The sequence below is a fragment of the Microplitis demolitor genome, chromosome 6 (assembly GCF_026212275.2).
Source record: "Microplitis demolitor isolate Queensland-Clemson2020A chromosome 6, iyMicDemo2.1a, whole genome shotgun sequence".
Classification (NCBI taxonomy): Eukaryota; Metazoa; Arthropoda; class Insecta; order Hymenoptera; family Braconidae; genus Microplitis; species Microplitis demolitor.
The window spans coordinates 8950538-8974552 of NC_068550.1; the positions used below are offsets into that span (position 1 = coordinate 8950538).

General features: G+C 26.9%; 2 protein-coding genes across 3 annotated transcripts in view; one reads left to right on the plus strand and one right to left on the minus strand.

The window, feature by feature from the left end:
• Nucleotides 1-24015, minus strand: part of LOC103570635 (mediator of RNA polymerase II transcription subunit 20) — a 55622-nt gene that overhangs the window by 1851 nt on the left and 29756 nt on the right. The window lies entirely within an intron of this gene.
• LOC103570634 (facilitated trehalose transporter Tret1) overlaps nucleotides 9246-24015 on the plus strand; it is a 34103-nt gene continuing 19333 nt past the window's right edge. The window contains exon 1 of the mRNA XM_008548438.3: nucleotides 9246-9286. Within this exon, the coding sequence (XP_008546660.1) occupies nucleotides 9263-9286 (24 nt within the window). The 5' untranslated portion in view covers nucleotides 9246-9262. The remainder of the gene's footprint in view (nucleotides 9287-24015) is intronic.

Sequence of the window (24015 nt, forward strand, 5' to 3'; positions counted from 1 at the left end):
TTATTGAGCATACAAATTTTTACCCTAGTCGAATAGTAAATAGAGTTACCATAGTATAGATTAATATTATACAGTGTGATTTATGCTACTATATTTGTCGATACATTCATCATAGTGTAGTTCTATTATTAAGAATATAGTGTGATAAATTTAACGCCATATTTTTTACGTACAGTCCCTGATTAAAAGAAACGATTCAAAAAAATTCAAAATGATTCAATTTTACTATTATATACATATACATTCACCATTGAGTGAATCGTTTTCTTCAATCAGGGGTCTGTCAAAATATTAAAATAGTGTAAACATTGCCCGAAAATAATGTATCGGCAATTTAGGACCCATAACACACACACACACACACACACACACACACACTCACACATCTTGGAAAATTTCATAGAATTTTGCTATAATTTAATTTGAAAATTTTTTTTGAAAATAAAATTCAAGAAAAGAAAAAATATTTATTCTAATTTTAGGAAAAGATCTTTTTGCTGTGAATTGAAAAAAAAAAAAATTGTAATGGTGATTAAAGATTTTTCTTTATTTCTTTCTATCTCGAGATATATATCACGTAATTTCAATGAAATCCGGTTTTTTGTAATAATAATTTTTGTAATTTATTTAACAAAACGAAGTACTAAGTACTTAAAAATAGTCTTACTGGTTTTTTTTTTATTTAAGCCATAAAAAAAAAATAAAAGTTTGAAAACTATAAACCCAGTGGGTAAAAAAGTAAAACTTGTAAAGGATAAAAATAAAAAAATAAAAAAAAAAAAAATGTTCTTATAAACTAGTAGAAAAGTTTGTCGTGGCCTCCAGTAACTTGTTCAACTTGTTCACCAATTGTCTCAAGTCACTAAAAATATCGTAAAATTGTTAAATTATTGAGCTTACATATTATTTTACATTTAATTTATCTCTCCAAGTACATGCGAATATCCACTTGTATTCAATATATATATATATATATATATATATATATATATATATATATATATATATATTTGTGTATATAACATAAATTTTGTATAATAATTAAAATATATCATTTATTCATTGAATAAATGAATTCGTTAATTAACTGTTTTTTTTTTCTTACATTTAAAATTGTATTTTATTTTACATATGGAACTAGTGATTAAATCGAATCAGGAACCATCGGCATGAATAATGACACAGACGTATCATGAAATAGAGGAGTAGAGGAAGAAGATAGAAGAGAGAAAAAACGAGATACATGATAGAGGTCAAAATGTACGGAGTGTGAATTGCATTGAATATTCATAACCAAAATCCGTCCATCTGTATAATTATTAATATTATTGTTATTATTGTAATGATAATATGGCTGCGCTAACATTTATATGAATTATTATTAGCTTGGATGTAATAATTATTGTAATATATCTCAATCAAATTTTTGTTGATCTGAAGTTTTGAAGCAAATCCGTGCGTATGCAATATTTTGGAAAATTATAAAATTAAACAAAACAAGATTGATATTCGAGATTTTCGGGTGATTCCCAGTAAAGTAAGTATCCACACCAATATGTTTGGGTAAGATTGTCACATAACTGAATTTCAATACAATAATTATTTTTGATATAGAGTATTTTAGGCTTTAAATTATTTAAGACTGAAATAGAAATGATAATTAAGTATATTTTATGTAATTTTAAGTGAAATGAGTACTCACATTTACACATCGAGGTAAGATGGTCATAAAGTTAAAGTATTTTAAAGATTTTTTCGAAAATAAAAATGAATATAATTGGTTTCATACAATTTAATGTTAAATGAATACCATGAGCGATATATTAAGGAAAAAAATCTGATTAATTTTCTTGCTCAATTACTTGCAAATTAATTATTTTGTATTTTATATATTTTCAGCAAGTGACAACTAGTGAGTATAATGTACTCACTTTACTTGCAATTAAATTTTGTTATATCTAATAACATTAATAATAATAATAAAAATAATAATCATAACAAATTTTTTTTCGTTTTTAAACTATTTATGTAGGTACTCAAACAAGAGGTAATCACCTCATTAACTCTGTGTCATTAAGAATCTATTTTATTGCGTTTAATAAAAAATAAACACAACTTTAATGAGCAGCAAAATCACTTATGACATCAATGATGAGATGTTGATAGAAACTGCAGCCAAACCAAGGTTATATTTGAAGCCAGATTATCTTTTACTTTATACTTAAAATACATGTATGTGTATATATATTGTACATATAAAGTAACAATCATGTATTTCCCGTTGCAACAAAGCAATTATACGTTTAACTGCACGAACAAGTCACATACTAACACGTGACGTGTGTACATGTTTGCAATTCCCAATTTACCCAAACTTTAAAACGCTTTCAACACTTTTAACATTTGCGTCACACACTAAAAAATTTTTTGGACCCGATGTAGTGTAAATGACTCGGTGTGAAAATTAAACCAAATATCGTGTTAAATTTTGGCGGTGTGAATTAAAAATTTTGACACCGTCAAGCGTGTAAATGTGTAATTTATAATAATTTTGCGTTAAGGCAAAACAATATCACAAAAATATTTAAATATTAAAAATACTATTTAATATCTAAATAATATTAATATACACTGTAAAAAATCACAGGGGTAAGTCCAAGCGATGTAGGTGTTAAAATCGGTGGCGTTAAATTTCAATACCGAAAGCGGTGTGAAAGTAACGTCGCCGCCGGTGTAAATATTCTAGACCGGTGTTAAAATATTTTACTTTGTGAATATTTTTACTTACTCGATCACCATACTTGTTAATAAATGATATTTGTTATTAATTTTCATAAAGAACTGACATTTTTTGTGTTTTATAATCTTTAAAGTTAATACTCCAAGCGAACGCAGTTTACCCCGTTCTTACACCGGTATTACTCCGCTTTTACACTAGTTCAACACCGCCGAATTACGCCTCCTACACCGGTGTAATTTCATTTTAACACCGGACGGATTTAAAATGAATCCATTTTTAACACCACTCTTTGTACAGTGTAGTTATTGATTAAGTAGTTAAAGATGTTCAATGATTATTTGTTGCTTGTTAATCAAAATTGTAACGAGTAACACGGAATGGTGTAAAAAAAGTAAATTACACTGTGTTAAAATTACACGGATAGAAAATTCACACCAAAAGAATTTTACACAGTTATTTCACACTACACGGCCGTGTAAAGTTTTCCGGGTCCATTTTTACAGTGCATATAGAGAGACATATTTTTCGAAATCCTTATGGACTATTCACTAGTCAATAATAAAAATAACCTCCTTAGATTTAAGCTCTCAAAATTTTGAAATTTTTTGATAAAAAAAATATTTTTATTATTTGTATTTTTTTTTTTTGTTTTAATAATTTTTTTCCTGACCCAGGGGCCAAGGACATGAAGACATATTAAAAAAACTTGTGTATTTTAAAAAAGAGTAAAGTTGAAAAATATATTTTTTACGAGAATAAATGTTAGACACAATAACTCCTCGGGACATTCGATTTCATTTTTTTTGTTCATGTATTTGTTGTGTTGACAAGAAAATACATATATATATATATACATTGTGGTGAATATAAGAAATGTTTGATTGTGTAGTTGAAGAAATATTTTTCTATTTCTTGGTCTTGAATTCTCAACGTCTGGAAATTTGTTGAATTCGGTCGGTCTTTATTTTATTTATAGAATATTTAAAAGCTTGAGATAGTTTTGTAACTTGAAAAAAAAAAAAAAAAAAACAAAAAAAAATCATCTAACGCTTTGACTTATTTAGAATATTTAAATTTTATTTTGCTATAAAAAAGAAAATAGGATTAAAATTGACAACGAAAGTTAAAACTTATAAGAAATCAATGAAATTAGAGAAAATGGCCGTTAAAAGTCAGAAATTAATTGGATCGCGGAAAGATACGGTAGATGGGGTTGGAAATGCTAGGGCTGGAAGGTTGAAAAGGGTTGAAGAGTAAATTGATAAAGGAAAAAATAAAAAGTGAGGATTGAGGGTTGGGGGTTGAGGATAGAGAGTAGAGGGTAGAGGGCGAATTGATGCTGAATCTGTAGGCCAGCGAAATAGGCGCCTGTGCACTTGGCTCTCAATCCAACGGCGGGCTCTACAGTACTCAGTGGTACTGCAATTATTGACGAACGACCGGTATAACCTCTTCCTGGATATGATGCACGTGCATTGACATTATTACTTCCAATAATCGATACTTGCTTAAACTATTCCAATGTAAGAATCCACTTGACGCCGGTAATAAATCCAAACTTTTTGTTTTAATATTATGAAGAAACAAAAATAATAATAACAATGGAGTTGGTTGGATGTATACAAATGTAAATATAAGCAGTGCATTGTTGGAAAAAAAAACTGTTTTGTAATATCGGGAAACACTTATTGAAATGGAAAAATAAATATTTAAGTATCAGAGAATTATTTTAATAAGATAAATATTTAGTTCTAGAAATTTATTTTTCACATACGTTTTATTGTTTCTTAGGATACTCAAATTGAGGATTTGCAGGTCGAACTTTGGAATATTAATATGTGTAATTTTGTATTGAAATATTGGAGTATATATAAGTGGTTTGGATTTAAAAATTGATTGGGTGATGAATCGATTTATCGAATAGTGAATCGATATATTAAATTATAAATTGATATTTCAGTTTTTTAAATCGATATCTGAAAGCTTAAATTAATAAAATGAAAATTTATAATCGATTTATCGAAATTCAAGTATAGGTATTGAAATTCAAATCGATGTATCGAATTTTAGAATCGATATATCGAACTATAAATTGACATTGTGGAGCTTTAAATCGATATTTTAAAGTTGAAATTCGGTTTTGAAATCGGCATATCGAAATCTGAATTTTGAATTTATAAATCAAATTTTTAAATCGATATTTAAAATTATGAATCCAAAATTTTAATTTTATCACTCAAAATATTACATTTTAAATCAATAAGTCGATTATGACCAAAATCAATATCTCGATTAACATTCGCATTTTTAAATTTTTTTTTTTTTTTTTTTTCACGGAAAGTAAAATTACATGAATTACATGCAAAAACAAATAAATTTTGACAGCTGGAAATAGTTATAATTTAATAAAAAAAAAATTTTCCTTTAAATTAAAGCAGACAACCGCACAAAACATTTTAGAGCGTGTTACAGTAACCTGTGCCTCTAACTTACGATTTTTCGTTACCGAGATTTGCGATTGCTTTATTAAAACTTTCAGCTGCCGTTTTCCTCTTCTAAACCAACCCTACACTTTACTCTTTACTTCTCTTTCTACTTTTATCATTATTCTACTTCCAGTTTCAACTCTTCCACTTTACACTGATCCGCTTACTAAACTCGAAAACTTTTCCTCTCATTATCAGAATATCTCATCCGATTTCACAATCTAATTTCAAAAATTATAATAAAAAATAAACAATATAATGCCTTTAATACTTGATGATTGTAATTAAATTTCATAACTACGAATTTATTTTATTTCCAATCTCCGGTAAAAAAAAAAAAAATAATAAACGAGATTGAATTCGGGGTATCTCTATTTTATACAAGTACTAGCATAGGGCGCAACCCTCTATTCACTATTCATACAAAACATACGTGGGGTCCAAACTACATTTCATTGTCCAACAATTTGTGTCTTATTCATTGCGAATTCTCTCTCTCACTTCCTCTCAGTCTATTTATACTAGATATTATACGCTATTCACTAAATAAATCTAACTTTTCTATATTTAAATATTTTTATTATTTTTTTCATTTCCATTTAATTATTTTCTCTCAATAATTTTCATATTTTATTTCCATAAAATATATTTTTATTAATTTAGTTATAGTCATTATTTGAACGACATATATATATATATATATATATATATATATATATATATATATATATATATATTAGACTGGGCCAAAAAAATCGACTATTTTTTTTTTCTCTCGATATTGTGAAAATATTATTCCTGATGACCAAAAAAAATTATTGTGCAAGTTTGAGCCCTTAATATTGATATTAAGATGTGTATCGTTACGACTATTCGTTTTTTGTAAGAATTTTCATTTTTTACCCAAAACTCGTAAATCATTTGTCTCAAAAATTTGAGCAATGTATATTCTTAAAGAAAATTGAATTCCCTACAAAAAATCTCTCTTAGTAAATTGACGTGAAACGAGCAATTCACTCCTTCAAAAGTTATTCAAGGTCGAATTTGAGTCAAAACGATTATAATCACCTAAATAACTTTTGAAGGAGTGAAAAGCATTAAATTTCCTTCAAAAATATGTATCTTGACTAGAAAAAATTTTAATATTCCTAGCAGTTACGAAAATCCAAAATAGAAACAAAGAATTTAAAAAACAAATCAATATTTAAGACACGGTTACAAAGAAACGGCTATATATATATATATATATATATATATATATATATATATATATATATATATATATATATATATATATATATATATATATATATATATTATAGGTATGCGAATAGTGTTCGAATAAAATAATTCGAATTATTCAAAATATTCGTTAATTTTCGAACTATTTTCTAATTTTCTTATTATTAAAAAATATTTCAAATTTTTCAAGTAATTTAAAAAATTTACGAGTAATTCATAAGTTCGAATAATTTATACACCTCTGATGTGTTAATTCTTTTTTTTCTTTAACAAATTTTTAAAAAAATATTTTTCATCTCATTATTATGAGGTATCCCCTGAATTTTTAAATTTTACAATTGTTTTTTGCGTAAAAATACGTGAAATATTTCTGTATATTGATAAAAAAGAATTTTATTTACTAATTATTACTGTACATCTTATACTTGTCATAAAAATAATAAAATACTAATTATTAAAAAATTCTCAAAATTATTATTAAAATAATTCCAAACATTTATTTATTCAATTTCGCCTCAGGTTGATTTCAACATAGATATTACTATATTATTCAAAATTTAACCGATAATTCCAAAACAACCCGAAAATTGGCATCAGTTTAAAATTTAAAAAATTAGTAAACAGAAAAAAATTATTTTTCTCCATCCTAACACTAAATTCAAATTTTGAACGTCCACGCTTTTATAACTTCTTTCGTTGCCATCCTATTATAATTTCAATAGATTTCTTTTTTGAAAAATTTAGCGCTCTACAGATTTATATTGAGATATTTATGTTTGTCATAAATTATTGTTTCTTCTATTTTTAGTAAAATTTAAGAATTACTCTATTACTTATCAAAACTAAAAATACCAGCATTAAAAATTTTTTTTTATAATCTCAAAAATAAAAACTAGCGTCCATTGAAGGGTTAAGCGATTATGGACTTAAAGACTAAAATATCGAGATTTAAATACTAAAATTAAAAGCGTAATGAGTTACCAGGACTTGCAATTCCCGAGTCGAGTTGAGTTGAGGCTTATATATATATATATATATATATATATATATATATATTGAAGAGAGGGGTATTGCTAGATATAACTATAGAATAGTCTATACTGAAGCAGCAAGGGTAGTTTTGCGCAGGGTGTCGCGCACTGGCAACCACCGGGTATACGGAGCATCCAGAGAGTACCGACCACCACTACCATCTCCTCCAATACGACAACTACTGTGATGATAAAATAAAATGGGGGTAGTTTCAGTTGCCCGCGATTAAACGTGGGGTCTAGCCGATCGGGACCCAACGTCCCGCGAATTATCGCATTCACCTTTTTTTTTACGTTACCATCACATACATTAAATTATTTATATCACATATCACTACCACCCACTACCCACCCACTATTTGCACCCCTTCTATCTCAATTCATTTCTTATTGTTCCTGTAAAATTATTTTTTTTTAAATTGAAAAATTGTTTAGAGTGAAATATTCAAAATTATTGATATTAAAAGATTTCATTTTTACCTTTTTAAATTAAATTTTGCTGTTTTCAATTGCAATTACAATAAATGAGAAATAAAAAAAGAAAAAAAGTCGACAGAATTTTTGTTAGTAATTTTTAATTTTTTTTTATAGTTTAAATTTTCGTTGGAAATATTTCAAGTGACTGAATTGTAATAATAATAAGTTATTTGAGTAATGATTTAATAATAATGATATTAATGTGCGAAACGCGGTTATAAATTGTAAATTGTGAAAGGCCACGCTATTTGCTCATCAATGCATTTGCGGTTATTGTTATTATTTTTGTGTATCCGAGACAATAGACCAGAATATATATATAATATAATATATTTATCAGCTCTGAGCTGTTATTACATTTCCCATAATTTTAAATTGCCAATTAAATTAGCGGTTTTTTTAATTGTGTATGCAAATTACAACCTGAAATTATTTTAAATTCACAAATTACCGTAACTGAAAAATTATTGAGTTTACATAAAAATAAGTCATAATCATCTTTATAGAAAATTTTATTTCCTACAAAAAAGATCTTAATTACTTTTTACGCATAATTTTAGTTTTGCTAAACTTTTAATTTAAGCGATATTAAATTATCTCAAAGCTCGTTAATCATTTTTTTTTCTTTTTACTTCAATATAAACAATTTTTCTCTTAATGAATTTAATTTTTAATTTTACCTCAATAGTTTAAAAGATATTTTCATTTGGAGTTAAAATATGATTGAAAAATAAAAAAAAAAAAAATTTTTTATAAAATGATAAATTATCACAATTCTGTCACTTGCAGTGTCTTAAATGTGCAGTCACTGCCAAACTTGTTTCATTACATATATATATGTACATATATATATAAACAATAGTGTGAGCCTTGATATCCAGAAGGACAATAGAAACCGGCTGTTATCTGGCATGGAGACTTCTATATATATATATTCTATATATATATGTATAATAAATACATACATGTACATATGTATAAATGCTCTTATTATCAAGTATTCTTACACAGATTTCTCTATCTTCATAGGAATGTTAATCGGTCACGGATTCTGAACATCTAAGAAAATTCTAAAATCTATAAAAATATATATTTACCTCTATATGCTCATTATACATTTATTTACATAATTATCATCTAAATAAAACACCAATACTAAACGACAATAATATCAATAGACTGATTAAAAATAAATTAATCAGAATTAAAAAGAACGAGAAATGACATGAATAATAATAACTTGTGAATTAAATTAAGTGACTTATTTTTGGAAATTTGTTTAAAGGATGTCACTGCATCATAAATATTACGTGAGTATTTTTAATTTAAAAAAAAGAAAAAAAAAAATTTTTTTTTTTGTTGGTGCTTTTTTTCTTTTTGGAAGCATAAAAAATTTGTAAGATTTTGGGAGGATTTATGCCAAATTACTTGAGCTGCCACGGCGATTTAGTTTACACTGGACGCGTGGTTATTGTTCGAAAACAGCCGAGACGAGGACATGATAGATAAGCAACTGATAGTTCCCTCTAACTCTGATACATATTCTATTCTGTTATACATTTACTCTTACTCATACTCTGTCTTGTTGCAACTCAGATAGTAGCGCTCCAAGTGTTTAGATATCGACCGTGGAATATATACTATGTACATCCTTTACCCACTACCTCAGTCCTTAACATTTAAAAATAAATAACAATTAAATTTAAGACCGAAAACGGCGTCAGACTAACACCGCTAGCGGTGTTAGAATTTTTCTCGATGTAAGTGGTGTTAATAAAGAAATAGTTTTATTTTTTAAGTATCAGAAGTCAAATTCTATTTCAAATACAAAAAAAAATTTTTATTGTGTCAAAAATTAATGATACGACAGATTTACCCATTTATAGAAAAATCCAGAGAATATTTGTCCACAATGACATGTTAATGTTATTGTATAAAATATGGGAAACAGATTTATATGATTCAAAAGTATCTTGGCAAAATAAATCAACGAGAAAAAAAAATAAATGTATCACTGATTAATTTATAATCTTTAGATTAGTTATTCCCTTATGAAAAACATCAGTTATAATAAAAATAATTATTATATTATTTCTAAATATTTGATATGAGTGATCAAAAATTTATGCTATTTGTTCAATTCAATAAAAGTAACATTGCTTATTCTACATAGATATTAAATTGGCTTTTATCTCAATTAACGATAATTTCGTAATTCTAACAGAATATTATTTTTATTATTCTTCTTTGTAGAGCTTAAAACACTTATACTCACGCTCTCATACTCTGATCGGAGCTAATTTACTTCTTACGTACATCGTTTCAACACCAGATGGATAACACCATTGAGTAGCACCACTACATTGAAGTGAACTCATTTTAACACCACTTTTTTACAGCTGGCATACTTGAGGTTAAAATACACTTGGTCCTTAAAGTGTCCTTAATAAATTTTTTAATTAGAAAAAGAAATAATGAATAATTAATTAATTTATAAATATGGCTGTAGTATCATTAAAAAATTAATTGACTTTATTATTAAAAAATATTAATTAGGTTCAATGAGAAAAATTATTTAAATAGTTACTTTAATGGCCCCAGTAGAAATAATCTAGACTTTACTCGATTTCAAACCAGTAATTGGCCAGCGATCCTGGCTAAAAACTAGAAATTCCGCCACCTACAACTAAGGCGTACACATTGGTCACACTAATTTATTTTCTGTGCTAGTGTGCTGTGTGTTTATTTTTTTTCTGTTTAACCTCTATTTTTAATGTGTACGTTAATATGTAAATAATTTTATGATAAATAATTAATAATATACACATTAAAAAATGGAATCAATAAAAAAAATGAATACAATAAGTGAATTGCGACTATGGGCAATAGAAACAAATATTGCAGATTCTCATTTAGACGAATTATTAAAAACTGGAAAGGAAGAAGTCAAAAAAAGGAATAATTAAAAAGAAAAAATATTATATATTATTAATAATAAAATTATAATTATAGTTAATTTTCTAAAAGTACGATTTAATAATTACATTTATTTTTAAAATATAATGATGTTGCCGGCTTTATAGTTTAGCATTCATAAATTAAACTTTGATTTTTTAAGTCAATGAAAGGCTTAATAAATAAATTTTATAATAATTTTGTTTGTCAATCATTATTTTTATTTTAAGTTATAATTTATTTATTTCAATTAATTAATTTTTAATGTCTGTCAATGCGGATAAATATTTATTTATTGATCTATATATATCCATGCTTCAGGTTAGATTTATCTATCTCTTGCATATAAATTTTTGGAGTAATTTGGAGAAAGATACATTAATTTGAATTAATTTTTAATTTGTCTGGGTATTTTTTAAAAACTCATTCACTGTTAGTCTGTTCAAATGTTCGAATGTATGAAAACTTTAAAATCTTAAATTGCCAATTAATTGACTTAATTATTTTTTCAACAATTTTATAAAACTTTTAAATACAATCCTACACATAATAACTATTCAAATGATTGCTATATAATTACACTGTAAAACTTTGCGGATTAACTTTGCGGGAGTTTATTTTAACATCGAAACTCCGGATTGGATCGAAATAAAATATGCATTACTCCGAAATCACTCCGTTTAAAAAGAACTCTCTATTTACTCCGTATGCAGAGTGATTTTTTTTAAAACCTCAGAATTTTGAGAGAAATAAAATCCATATTTAGTCCGAATTAATTTCCAATTTTTTTTTCAAAGCATTATTAATAAATAAATAATACATTAAGTCTAGTTTCAGCATCGATAAATTGAAAAAAAAAAATTGAATCCTCACTTTAAAAATTTATTCATTTTTCCAATAACTTGTAAGCAAACAAAATTTACTACTCAAGTCTCACTTAGGAATTAAAAAACAAAAATGCGAGACCGCATGTCAAGAGAGACATAGAGTTACGTTTTAAACATTATTCTTTTAATATTTTTTTTCCTGTATGTACATCAAGATGAACGATTACCGGACAGTCGTCGACGATGATTGACTGACTCTGAAGTGCAGAAGAAAGATAAAAAAAAAAAAAAAAAAAAAAATAGATGTGAAAATAAAAACTCAAGCCAAAATGAATTTTTCCACTGTACATCACCGGTGACATTTTCGAAATAAATTATTTTTATTATTATTATTATTATTACTTTTTTTTTGTTTGAATTCGAAATGAAATTTAAAATGAAATGTTTATGTTTACACGTTAGAAAAATAAACAAATGGATATTTCAAAGCTGCAAGACATGAGTCGTAAACCAGATAGACGGTCGTTCACTGACAAACACGTCTCGCATTATTCTCAGCGTAAGACTACAAAGGTATTGCATGTAATATAAAAATTTTTATAAAGAAAAATAAAGATAGGGTCAGAGAGGAAGAGAGCATGTAAGTACATGTAATACGCCTACGTCAGAAAATCATGCTGCATAATAATAATAATAATATATATTTTTAACTCTCATTGTCAAATAATGCAATTGTCAACACGATAAATAACTTTTTATAAAATTCCTCTTCAACTATCACTTTCACGTAAAAAGTAAATCAATACTTTTTTTTAGTAAATTTAATTACTAAAAAAATTGTATCAATACATATTTTTCATAATTCTAAAAGTTTAGCTACAGTTTAATTGTAAGATAAGAAACCCAATACCCGATCACTCAAGTATTTGTATATCTACATTTCGTAAAATTTAGTAAATATAGATATACAAATACATGTAGTGAGCGGATATTAGGTCTTTTACCTTATTAATATAATAAGAAAATAGACGAATAAAATAGAAATTATTTATCTTTCTTTTTTATTTTAACTTCCCGCTAATAAGAAAATTATAAATTTTCAAAAATTCGGGAAGTTATTGTTTTCACCCCGATTTTCGAAAACCGAGTTTTAATCAGATGTCGACGTTTCGAGGTCCTAGGAAACTATTCTGACTATTTTCAGAATAATATCCAAGTGTGTCTGTTTGTGTTTATGTTTCTGTGTAGATGTAAACTCTCTCTATCTTTTTAATGAATTAACTGATTGAAATGGTTCTTGCGGCAATCGAAAGAGTTTGTTGGCCGGCAACTTTTCTTAAAATTTAAGATTAATCGATTTAATAGACTCTAATATATAGAAGAAATACTAAAATAAAAAAAATAAAAAAAATTTTTTTTTATTTTTTTGGAAATTTTTAAAAAACGACTCGATCAATCGATTTCAAAATCTAATCAGATTTAAAATTCAATAAAACACGCCGATTGCCACCTCAAACATCTTAATTGGTTAATTCGTTCGAGAGATATCGTTCAAGAAAGAAATGGTAAAAGAGGGGTTTTTTTTAATTATCTTTGAAGTGACATCTGATCAATCCCTACATCTAAACAACTCTAGAACTCAATAAAACGCGTCGATTGGCACATTGAACGTCAAAATCAGTTGATTAGTTCAAAAGATATGGCTGTCGAAATATTTGAAAAACAACATGTCACTTTTTCCGGATAAATCATATAATGTACTAAAATGTGTTCATAATCATGAAAAATTTTTGTCTTTATGATGTCTTTCGATCGTCTTATAAATAAATGTTACTTGTTCTTTAATTCAAATCATGTTATCAGCAAAAAAATTTGAAAAACACTTTTTTTTAATGTGTTTTTCAGATATTTCATATATGAACGCTCCAATCTGAGCTTAAACTAATTTAAATCTTAATTTTGATCACTTACATTGATTTCTGCATGAATACATTTAATTTACTAAACATAATTGAAAATAAAAATTGAAAAAACGATTGTTATTAATGATTTTCGATTCATATTTTTAAATTTTAACATAAAACGTAACTTGTTTGAGCTTGAAAAGTTCATAAAAAAACAAATACATGCAAGAGTATTTTCGAGCTCGAAAATGTATTGGCAATAAGGTTTCAAGCTCCTTTAGCTCGAAAACAGCGGGAAGTCTTGGGGCTGACCTGCAAAGCCAACTGATGACCAATTTTTTTTTTTTTTTCCATTGTAAATTCTAAATAAACTTAAATATACTAAAAAAATAATTGTTATATTTTTTATACGTAATCAAATTTCCTACAAGAGGGTATCATAAAATTTTTTTCATTTCTCGAAAAGTTTATTCGTAATTTGAATTTGTTCAAAAAAAAATTTTCTTTTTTTTAATTCAGATCTGGACTTGACATTGATAAATAAATAAATAAATAAATAAATAAATAAATATATATATATATATATATATATATATATATATAGATATATATATTAGGGTGCTTCGTTTCCGGCGAAAGTATTTTTTTTGTTGCTCATCAAGTAAAATATCGTTTTTTATGCTAAAACAAAAATTCCTGCCAAGTTTGAGCTCTTAATTCCAACCCTAAGTACTTTCCATTTGATTTCCAAGATTTTCCATTAAAAATACACGTAAATTAAATTACTTTTTGTTTAACTTTCTAATACTCAGCTGCGTTTTATGATATCGACGCGGTTTTGGTCGCAAATTGTAGGGCATTTGGTGTTCTTTAAAAGTGCCCGTAGTAACTCAGCTGTAATTCTAGCTGCTTCACTGATGTCCGCTGAGGAAGTCATTTTTCGTATCAAATTGATTTTTATTGGCTTGCAGAACGTAAATTAATGAATGCATACCAAAAATGTCAATGAGAATTTTATAGGAAATTTAATTCCCTCCAAAAAAGGTCTTATGAGTCAAGTCGCTAAAATCCATAGTTTCCGAGTTATAGGAGTTTTAATAATTTAAAAAATATAATATTAAAAAAAAAATGACGATTGCTACATAATTTTTTAAATTATTAAAATTCCTATAACTCGGAAACAATGGACTCTAGCGATTTGACTTGTCAGGCTTTTTTTGAAGGGAATAAAATTTCCTATAAAATTCTCATTGACATTTTTGGTATGCATTCATTGGTTTACGTTCTGCAAGCCAATAAAGGTCAATTTGATACGAAAAATGACTTCCTCAGCGGAAATCAGTGAAGCAGCTGGAATTACAGCTAAGATACTATGGGCACTTTTCAAGACCACCAAATGCCTTACAACTTGCGACCAAAACCTCGTCGATATCATACAACGCAGCTGAGTATTAGAAAGTTAAAAAAAAAGTAATTTTCTCGCCTCCGGGCGGAAAGCGTCAACTTTCGTCCCGCTTTGCAAAACGAAGTTGCCGCTTTCCGCCTCCATCGACGAGAAAAATAGTATAAACTCCTCGGGAAGTAAATAAGAAAGCCTCAGATCACATGTTTGTTGACATCAGCTTCGCCTTGGCCAACAATTACATGTGATCTGAGATATTTCTTACTTTACTTCACTAGGTGTGTAATATACTATTAATTTACGTGTATTTTAAATGGGAAATTTTGGAAATTAAATGGAAAGTACTTAGGATTGGAATTAAAAGCTCAAACTTGGCAGGAATTTTTGTTTTAGCATAAAAAACAATATTTTGCTTGATGAGCAACAAAAAAAATACTTTCGCCGGAAACGAAGCACCCTAATATATATATATAATATACATAAAGATTAAATATATATTAGTATGGAGGAGTAAGAATAATACAGAAATAATTGACATTCGAATAACGATGTTAAAAAATTTTTTTACCCTCGAGGTAAAATATATAACGTTTTCCGCGTCAAGGAGTTTCCGCAGGCCGCATAGAGTACTGCGAAAAAAAATATATATATATTAGTTTGCGTATAACCGTATGTGCAGCTAAACGCAAGTAAAAGTAAGCGAGCAGATGAGTGAGTGAGAGAGTATATTCACTATATATAATAGAATACCCGTATTCATTCGTATGAATTCGTCATTCGTATATTCATTCGCTTTGTATGAGAGAGTAAGCGAGTGAGTGAGTGAGCGTGTAAGGGATGGAAGGCGGGAGGAAATGAGGAACTCAGGAGGGTTGCAGATGTATATAAGGGTGGGAGGTCGGTAACGGGTTGGTGAAGCCGAGGAGGGTGCCAGTAGTTGCCAAAACCCGCGACCCAGATACCGATCGACCCACCGACACACTCACTCGCGCACTCACACAGACACACACAGACACATACACAGACATACACACACAAGACTATATATCAATTCCACAAGTCAACTCAAGTCGGTACAGAAACATCCCCTTATTGTTACCCTTTCCTCGAACAAGCAAGATGTACTGCATAATAATAATAATAATAATAATAATAATAATAATAATAATAATAATAATAATAATAAAAATTACTGGTATTTTCTAGTAATCTCTCCCTTTCACCCTCGAGAACATTTATTTTAATTATACACTATAAAAAGGAATACTTCAATAAAATGTTCTTTAAAATTTTTATAGTTCGCGATTATAAATTTTAACAGAAGTGAATTATTATTTTTTAGTTTTAAGTATTTAGGAGGGATATATTAATGGATGAGTCAAGAAAATGACGTGGGAAATTTATGTTTTAAAATAATGGACGTTTTTATTTGTATTTTATTTTATTTTTTTTTTTTTTAATTTAAAGATTTAAATGATTTCTGCAAAAATAGTAAAACTAGTAACTTTCTTAATTTAGTATAATTAAAAAAGAATTAATCAATTAATTATTGCGTCTTGTAATAATTCCAACTGCATTTTAAAGTGATGATGGAATAAACTTTTGTTAATGACCTGTTTTTATATTCGCCATATTTTTTTTTGTTTATTGAATCTATCATATCATATAATTTGTTTCAATTATTATTATAAAGTTTCGATTCAATTCACAAAAGTGTATAATGCAGATTTTTGGTATTTCTAATTTATTTAAAAAAAATTATTTGTGTAAGTTTTATAAATTTTCTATGCAAAGAAATTCTGTTAAGAAAAAAAATGCCTTGGGTATAATAGGATCCGATGCATTTTATAATTATGAAATTATCAATTATCGTGCCTATGGCACTTTTTGTTAAATCCCCAATATTAAATATTTATTTTATTATCAATTTTTTTTTTGCTTCCAAGCCCTTGAGCGTTACATAAAGATAAGGTATATAGATAAAAATTTCATTTATTTACATTTAAAATAATTCATGCAATTTATTTCGTTTTATTTATTGACAAAAAAATCTACTGTGTAAAAAAATATGGTAATCGGTTGACCCTGCGGGCCAGCACCGAAATTTTCGGCTGTTTTCGAACTCAAAGAGATTGAAAACATTATTGGCAATACATGTTCGAGCTCGAAAAAAGTTGTATTTCGTATTAATCTCCGAGAATTAGAGAAATGGAAAATAATCAATAAGGATCGTTTTTCAAAGTTTTGTTCTCGATTATACATAATAAATTCAATGCTTTTGGACAGAAATTAATAGAAATGATCAAGATGGAGTCATATGAGCTTTAAATCAAATCAAAGCATTAATATATGAAACATCCGGAAAAAAATTACAGAAACAGTTATTTCTCAAAATTTTTGTTGATGATATCATTTAAACTAATGAACTGATTGCAATGAATTATGTGGCGATCATTTAAAACTATGAAAACAAAGGACCGGTATAAGTTTTGGAAAATATGATGAATTACATTATGCGGAAAAACTTTGTCAAAAAAAAAAAATGAAGTGAATTCTTATTTTAAAATTTTTCATCGCCGATGTCTTTCGAATTAATCAGCGGTTTTTGAGGTTTGAAATGGCTTTAGATACAGTTTTTTAGCCTCTAACGCTAAAAGTTTTTAGAATCAACCAGATTTTCATTTTTTTAGTTTATTAAAAAAAAAATACTTTTTCTAAATTCTTTCAACATCGATATCTCTTGAACAACTAATCCGACTTTAATGGTTGAGGTGGCATTCGACACAGCTTATAGAACCTCTTATCATATTAGAAAATAAATCGATTTCATAGTTTTCAAAATATTCGAGAAAAACGAAAAAAAAAAATACATTTTTTTTTTTATTTTTTCATTGACGAAATCTCTCGAGCGGGTTGTCTAATTGAGACGTTTTTGACGACAATCGAAAGTTTTCGTCGTATTCTATAGCTGGATAGATTTTGGAATTGATTGATCGAACAGTTTTCAAAATTTTTAAGACAAACGAAAAAAAAGTTTTGTTTTTTCGTATGTCTCAAATATCTCGAAAGCTATTTGACTAAATGATCTCAAATTTGCATGGCATCGATAAATTCAATAGAACTCTTTCGAATTCCGCAAGAACCATCTAGATCGATTAATTTATTAAAATGATATATGAGAGGTTTATACACACACATACAGATATCTCTCTGAAAAAATCAGAATAGCTTTTTAGGACCTCAAAGTGTCAACATCAGATGACGACTCAATTTTTGAAAATCGGAGTGAAAACATTAAGTTCTCGAATTTTCAAAAATTTACAATTTTCTTAACGGGAAGTAAAAAATAAAAAAAAAAACACAATATTTTATTATGTTTACTTAATTTTTATTTAAAAAGACTCCAAGGTGGATTCGAACCCGCAACCGCTCTTTGACGAAACAGAGGCTAACTATTTCCTTTAGTGAATTATTATTTATAAATATAAGCAATTAATTAGATAAACAATTTACTATAAAAGTCATCAAGTAGATCACTTTTTCAAATAAAATTATTAAATTCATACAATATAATATAAAATTAATTACAAATAGCTACATAAAATCACAAAAAAATTAATTAATTATAATTAGTAAATTTCTGATAAAAATATCATCATACTTTATTTTTTGTATTAAAATCTTTTTTTTTTTTTTTTATAAATTAAACATGTTTATTTATTCGAAGAATTAAATTTAAACACAAAATAAATTTATTTTCTCGAGTTCTACGCTCGATTTAAACTTTTATTATGCAATCAGAGAACTATATAATGTATAAATAAAAATATGTATATGTATATCAACTCTTAGCTTCTGTCAATTATAGGCACAAATTTATTTAGAAATACAACAGATACGAATAAAGAGAATAAAGATGTTGAAAATTTTTGATTAGATAAATTAAAACGTGTGTGGTCTCAAAACATTTCCAGCAGCTCGACTCTTAATATATATATGTATGTATGCATATTTGTAAAATATGAATGAGTTATATTTTATAAATGAAATGAAACAAAATAAAACATGATTGAATGAAAAATTTTCACACGAATCATGTGTTATGAGATAATGTGCACGTGGGTAATTAATTATGTAGGCGTGAGTTATTGGCAAGGGGAAAGGGTAGGGGGGGTAGAGAACGTAGAAGACAGGGAACAAGGAGAACGGGGAAAGAGGTAAAGAGTGAGGGTGTCTTAATAGTTGCAGTACACGGCAATCTTGAACTTTCCAGTGTAACAACATTATATTCAATGAGACACTGAAAGTAACATGACCCACTGTCACATTTATAATTGTAATACGTATAAACGGATTGTCCTATTAACTTGTAGGGGTTAAGTTTAGCATGACAGCTCTTTTTGCTTAGGAATTGTCATAGATATTTAGACCAATGACATTATAAACACTCAGTATAGTCATCAGTCATCGCTTTTGACCTTCATTTGTATTTTACTAATGAAAATATTAATACTCTTTTTTTTAAATGTTTGTCTAAACCTACTAGCATTTAAAATGTTTGTTAATGCCCTCATATCTGTTTTAAACCTTTTAAATTTAAATCTTGTTTTATTAGTTATTTAAATATTTTTTTAATAATGAATATATAATAAAAAAAATATGAATTAAGTATGTTTCTAACTGTATTTGTATTTAATATTTATTTTAATTAATTAAAAAAAATTATTTACTTTTTTTAGTAATTTTTTTTCTGGGTCTAATGGCAAAAGTGATAGAAATGAAAAAAAATTCAATTAATTTATGTGGATATATAAATTTTTTTACAATCGCGCATTACAGCGCAGAATTTCCGTTTAAAAAGAAAAAATTAATAGAAATAAAGAAGTGTTGAAGCAAAATGAGCTACCAGAATTTTTTTAAATATATAAACGGGGACAATATGGTCGATTTGAAGAAAATTTGTGTTACTTAAATAATTAAATTTCAATTTTGAAAATTGATGATGAAAAAAAAATCTGGTGTAAATCAAATTTAACCAAATAATAATTTTTAAAAATTAATAAAGTTTATTTTTTTTGACTGTGATTTTAAATACAAACTTTTTGATCTGAATTATTTACATCACTGATAAAAAAAAGGAAACTTTTTTTTTTTTTTTTTTTAATTCAAAAACTTTTAATTTTTACGTGACCCATATTGCCCTATATTTGTATTTTTGTACATTTTACCCCCACTTTTTAACATATAAATTATTTAATAGATATGGAATTTTTTTAAATTTCAAAAATTAATCAGAGCACTGAAATATAAATCTTAAGTATTTAAATAAATATATGTAGTCGGCGATAATATTTTTATAAAACAAGTCTAGTATATTCTTATCATATTATATAAAACCTAGAAAGCTCAGACTCGATTAAAAAATACATTTAATTTAAAAAAAAAGAAATGTGTAGTAAATAAATTAATTTTATCTGTAACAAGTGAATAAATGAATGTAATTTTAGTAAATTTATTGTCAATGATAATTACGTCTGATTTGTTGTAAAAACAGTTCGCGGGCTCTTAAGTTTTGTATTGATGATGAGAATAAAATGTGGTATTGGGTAGAAGTACCATTTGTGGCCACTGCTCCGTTTATGGACATTTAATACTTTATTTGAATTAATTAAAAAGTATTTAAAAAATCCATTATAATAGAATTAATTACATCATTGCGTATTTTATTTAAAATTTTTAAGTGGCCAAAACTGGGCCCAAAGTGGCCACAAACGGTACTTCTACTCTACATATATAAAGACGTCTATTATTTATTGTAGTGTATGTATGCAACTTAGCTTAAACATTTTCCAATTAGTGTGAGAGTATTTGAAAAGCATCAGCCACATTAATACCGAGTAAAGTTAAAGCGTTAGATCAAAGCCATACACACATGAACAAATCTTCAGAGTTGCGTTTTAGAGTTTAATCCACCAAAACAGTTCCAAGTGTGCAGATTTCTATAACCTAGATAAACTGTTTTATTACAATAATAACAATAACAATGATAACAAATAATTATAAATTTAAATTAAAAATTTGAATGCGAATCCAAGAATCCGGCTAATCGATTGTGTAATTGTTTGGAAGGATAAAGTAAAAATAAATGAGATGTAAGAGAGTTTAAATTTAAAAAAAGTTTTTCTTTTCCCGGAGTAAAGTTTAACAAAATGAACTTTCTTGAGGTTTTTTTTTAAATAACTGAAATAAAAGACAAAATTTAACTACAAGTAATATCCTTCGGTCTTACTTTTTTTACTTATAAAATAAAAGTAAAGTAGTATGGAAATGAAATAAAGTAAAAGTCGTGAGAATGGAGTTTAAATAGCAATAGAGATAAAGATGGTGATGAAAGTGATAGAGTGTGAGTATTAGAGCTAGTATGAGGGAGTTAGAGTGATACTGAGGAAGAATAGAATTGAAGGCAGGTGAAGGAGTGAAGTTTGTGGGAGATTACTGAGCTCTTGGATTTTAGTTATACGCTAGTAGATTGTACACCTATGAGGATTTAATTAAATTGACCATTAAGTGTTTAACATTTTGTGGTTTTTTGATTACTTATTTACTAGTAAATTGAAGATTATTTCCTTCATTTTTTTTTTTAATATTATTTTCATTTTTTTAAAATAGAAAAAAATAATTTTTTTCAGATTTAAATATCGGAAAAGTTAAGTTAAATTGATAGCCAATTTAAATCACGATTTATCAATTTAAATTTTAATAAATCGATTTAAAATTTGTAGATTTCAGTGTGGAATTAAAAGTCAATTTATCAAACTTCGTCGATATATCGATTCAAGATTTGTGGTCCATCGATTAAAAATTTATGGCTAGAGATATCAAATTTTGAATGAATGAATCGAACTATAAATCGAAAAATGAAATTTCGATAGAATTATTTATTTAAATCACGATCTATCGATTTTTAAATTTTGGTTCGAGACATTGTTTTAAAAATTAATATATCAAATTTTAAATCAATCAATTTACACAAGAAAATTTGAATCGAGATATCAATTTTAATCTAATATTATTAATTTGAAGTTTAGTACTCCAATAGAAAAGTCGATAAATTGATTTATTAATTATTGGTTTAATCAATTCGATTAATCGATATGTTGGTATTTGAATTTAAATATCAAAATCTAATTTCGTAACATTAGATTCCAATCGATATATCGAATTAAAATTTAATATCACTTTTTTTTTGTTTTTAATTAAAAATTCGATAAATCGAAAAAAAACTCTAAGTAAATCTAATAAAATATTTTTTTAAAAATTACTACGTTAATCAGTTACAATAAATATTCTCCGAAAAGAACCCGCCAATTCTAATTACCATTTTTACTTAAAAACCTCAAATAAAAAAAAACTAAATAGTTAAAAATTTCGAGACCAATGGAAGCCCATTTGGACAAATTGACCGATTCCAGACCTTCCCCAAGGCCCCGACAACCTCCAGGCTGACAATTATCAAATTAACTTAATATTTATGATCCAACATAATACTACCCAGTCATGTCCAAACGTACGACGGGTCTTCATCATATTTCACTCGCTCCATTACACTTTTATGAATAACAAAAAAAAAATCTCTTTCCTAAATAAAAATAAAAATAAATAAGACATTTAAAATACAAGATTACATCTTCATTATACACAAAATCCGTTACGGTCCTCGTCATAAAATTCTCTGATGAGTTCATTAAGACCTAGCCTAGGACCTGCCTTCAATTTATTTTCTATTTTTTTTTGTTTTCTTTCCGCGACTTAATTTGAATAAGTCAATATTAAAATTATTATTTTTTTTTCTTATTAAAAAAAAAACAAACTTTTTTGCTCCTAATATTTTTTCATGCAAAGTTAAATGATTTCTTTTGTAGATAAATTTTTATTTTACGTGAACCAGCTTTAAAAACTATAAACTGTGGGAAATTTTACATAATTTATTATCCTTACTCACACTTAAAACTTAAAATTTTACACTCTACACTTTCTATATGTAGCGAATTAGAATAGTGAAAACGAATGAAATAGAGAAGAGCCGAGTTGAGAATAAGAACTAAAGAACAGAACTTTTACTGGATATTTGTTTAGCTGGCAGCAATAAATTATGCGTTTAAGAACCCGAGTAGAAACCCCGCTAAGAAATATCATTTGGCTTAACTTTAAACTTGGAAATACTCCGTAACAAATTTTTATTATTTTTAATTATTTATTGACTATTCCATGAGTACCAAATTTTTTTTTTTAATGCATGTGTTTATTTAACTGTAATGAAATTGAGTGCAAGTAAGAGAAGAATTACTGAGGTGGCCTTAAAAATCGTTTGGCGAAAGCTTATATTACTCAAGAGTCCAGGATTCAATTTATTTTTTGATTTTTTTTTATAAATTTATAGAAAGTTTAATAATTTTCCATTGATTTTGTGGGTGGTCATCAAAAAATTGAATTGTGGAGCAAACTATTATTATTATTGGGAGGAGAGGGAGATTTATTACGGGACAATAAGTAATAAGTCAAAGAAAAGTCAGACATGATAATAGCTGGGCGTGAAAGATCGCTCCCCTTTCTCACATTCTTATAATAGTGTCAATTATTTAACAGTGGTTCTCTATAATGGATATTAACTAACGTTACTTTTTGATAGAAAATAAAAAAAAAATTCATTAATAATTAATAATTTTTTTTTAATTTTAATTGTTTTTCCAGTGTATAGCCGCAATTTCGGCCTTTTACACTTTTTTGCCTTTATATCGCAAACTGCTTTACTTCTCCTCCTCTGCCTTCCGTTGTGCGGCTGTGGCCCGACTTGTGCTTATACTGTGCTGCATCATTACGATGACGCCCTGCAACCTCCCTTGTGCAATGGAGGTGCAGTGGCTAGGGAAACCACAGAGAAAACCTAGCCA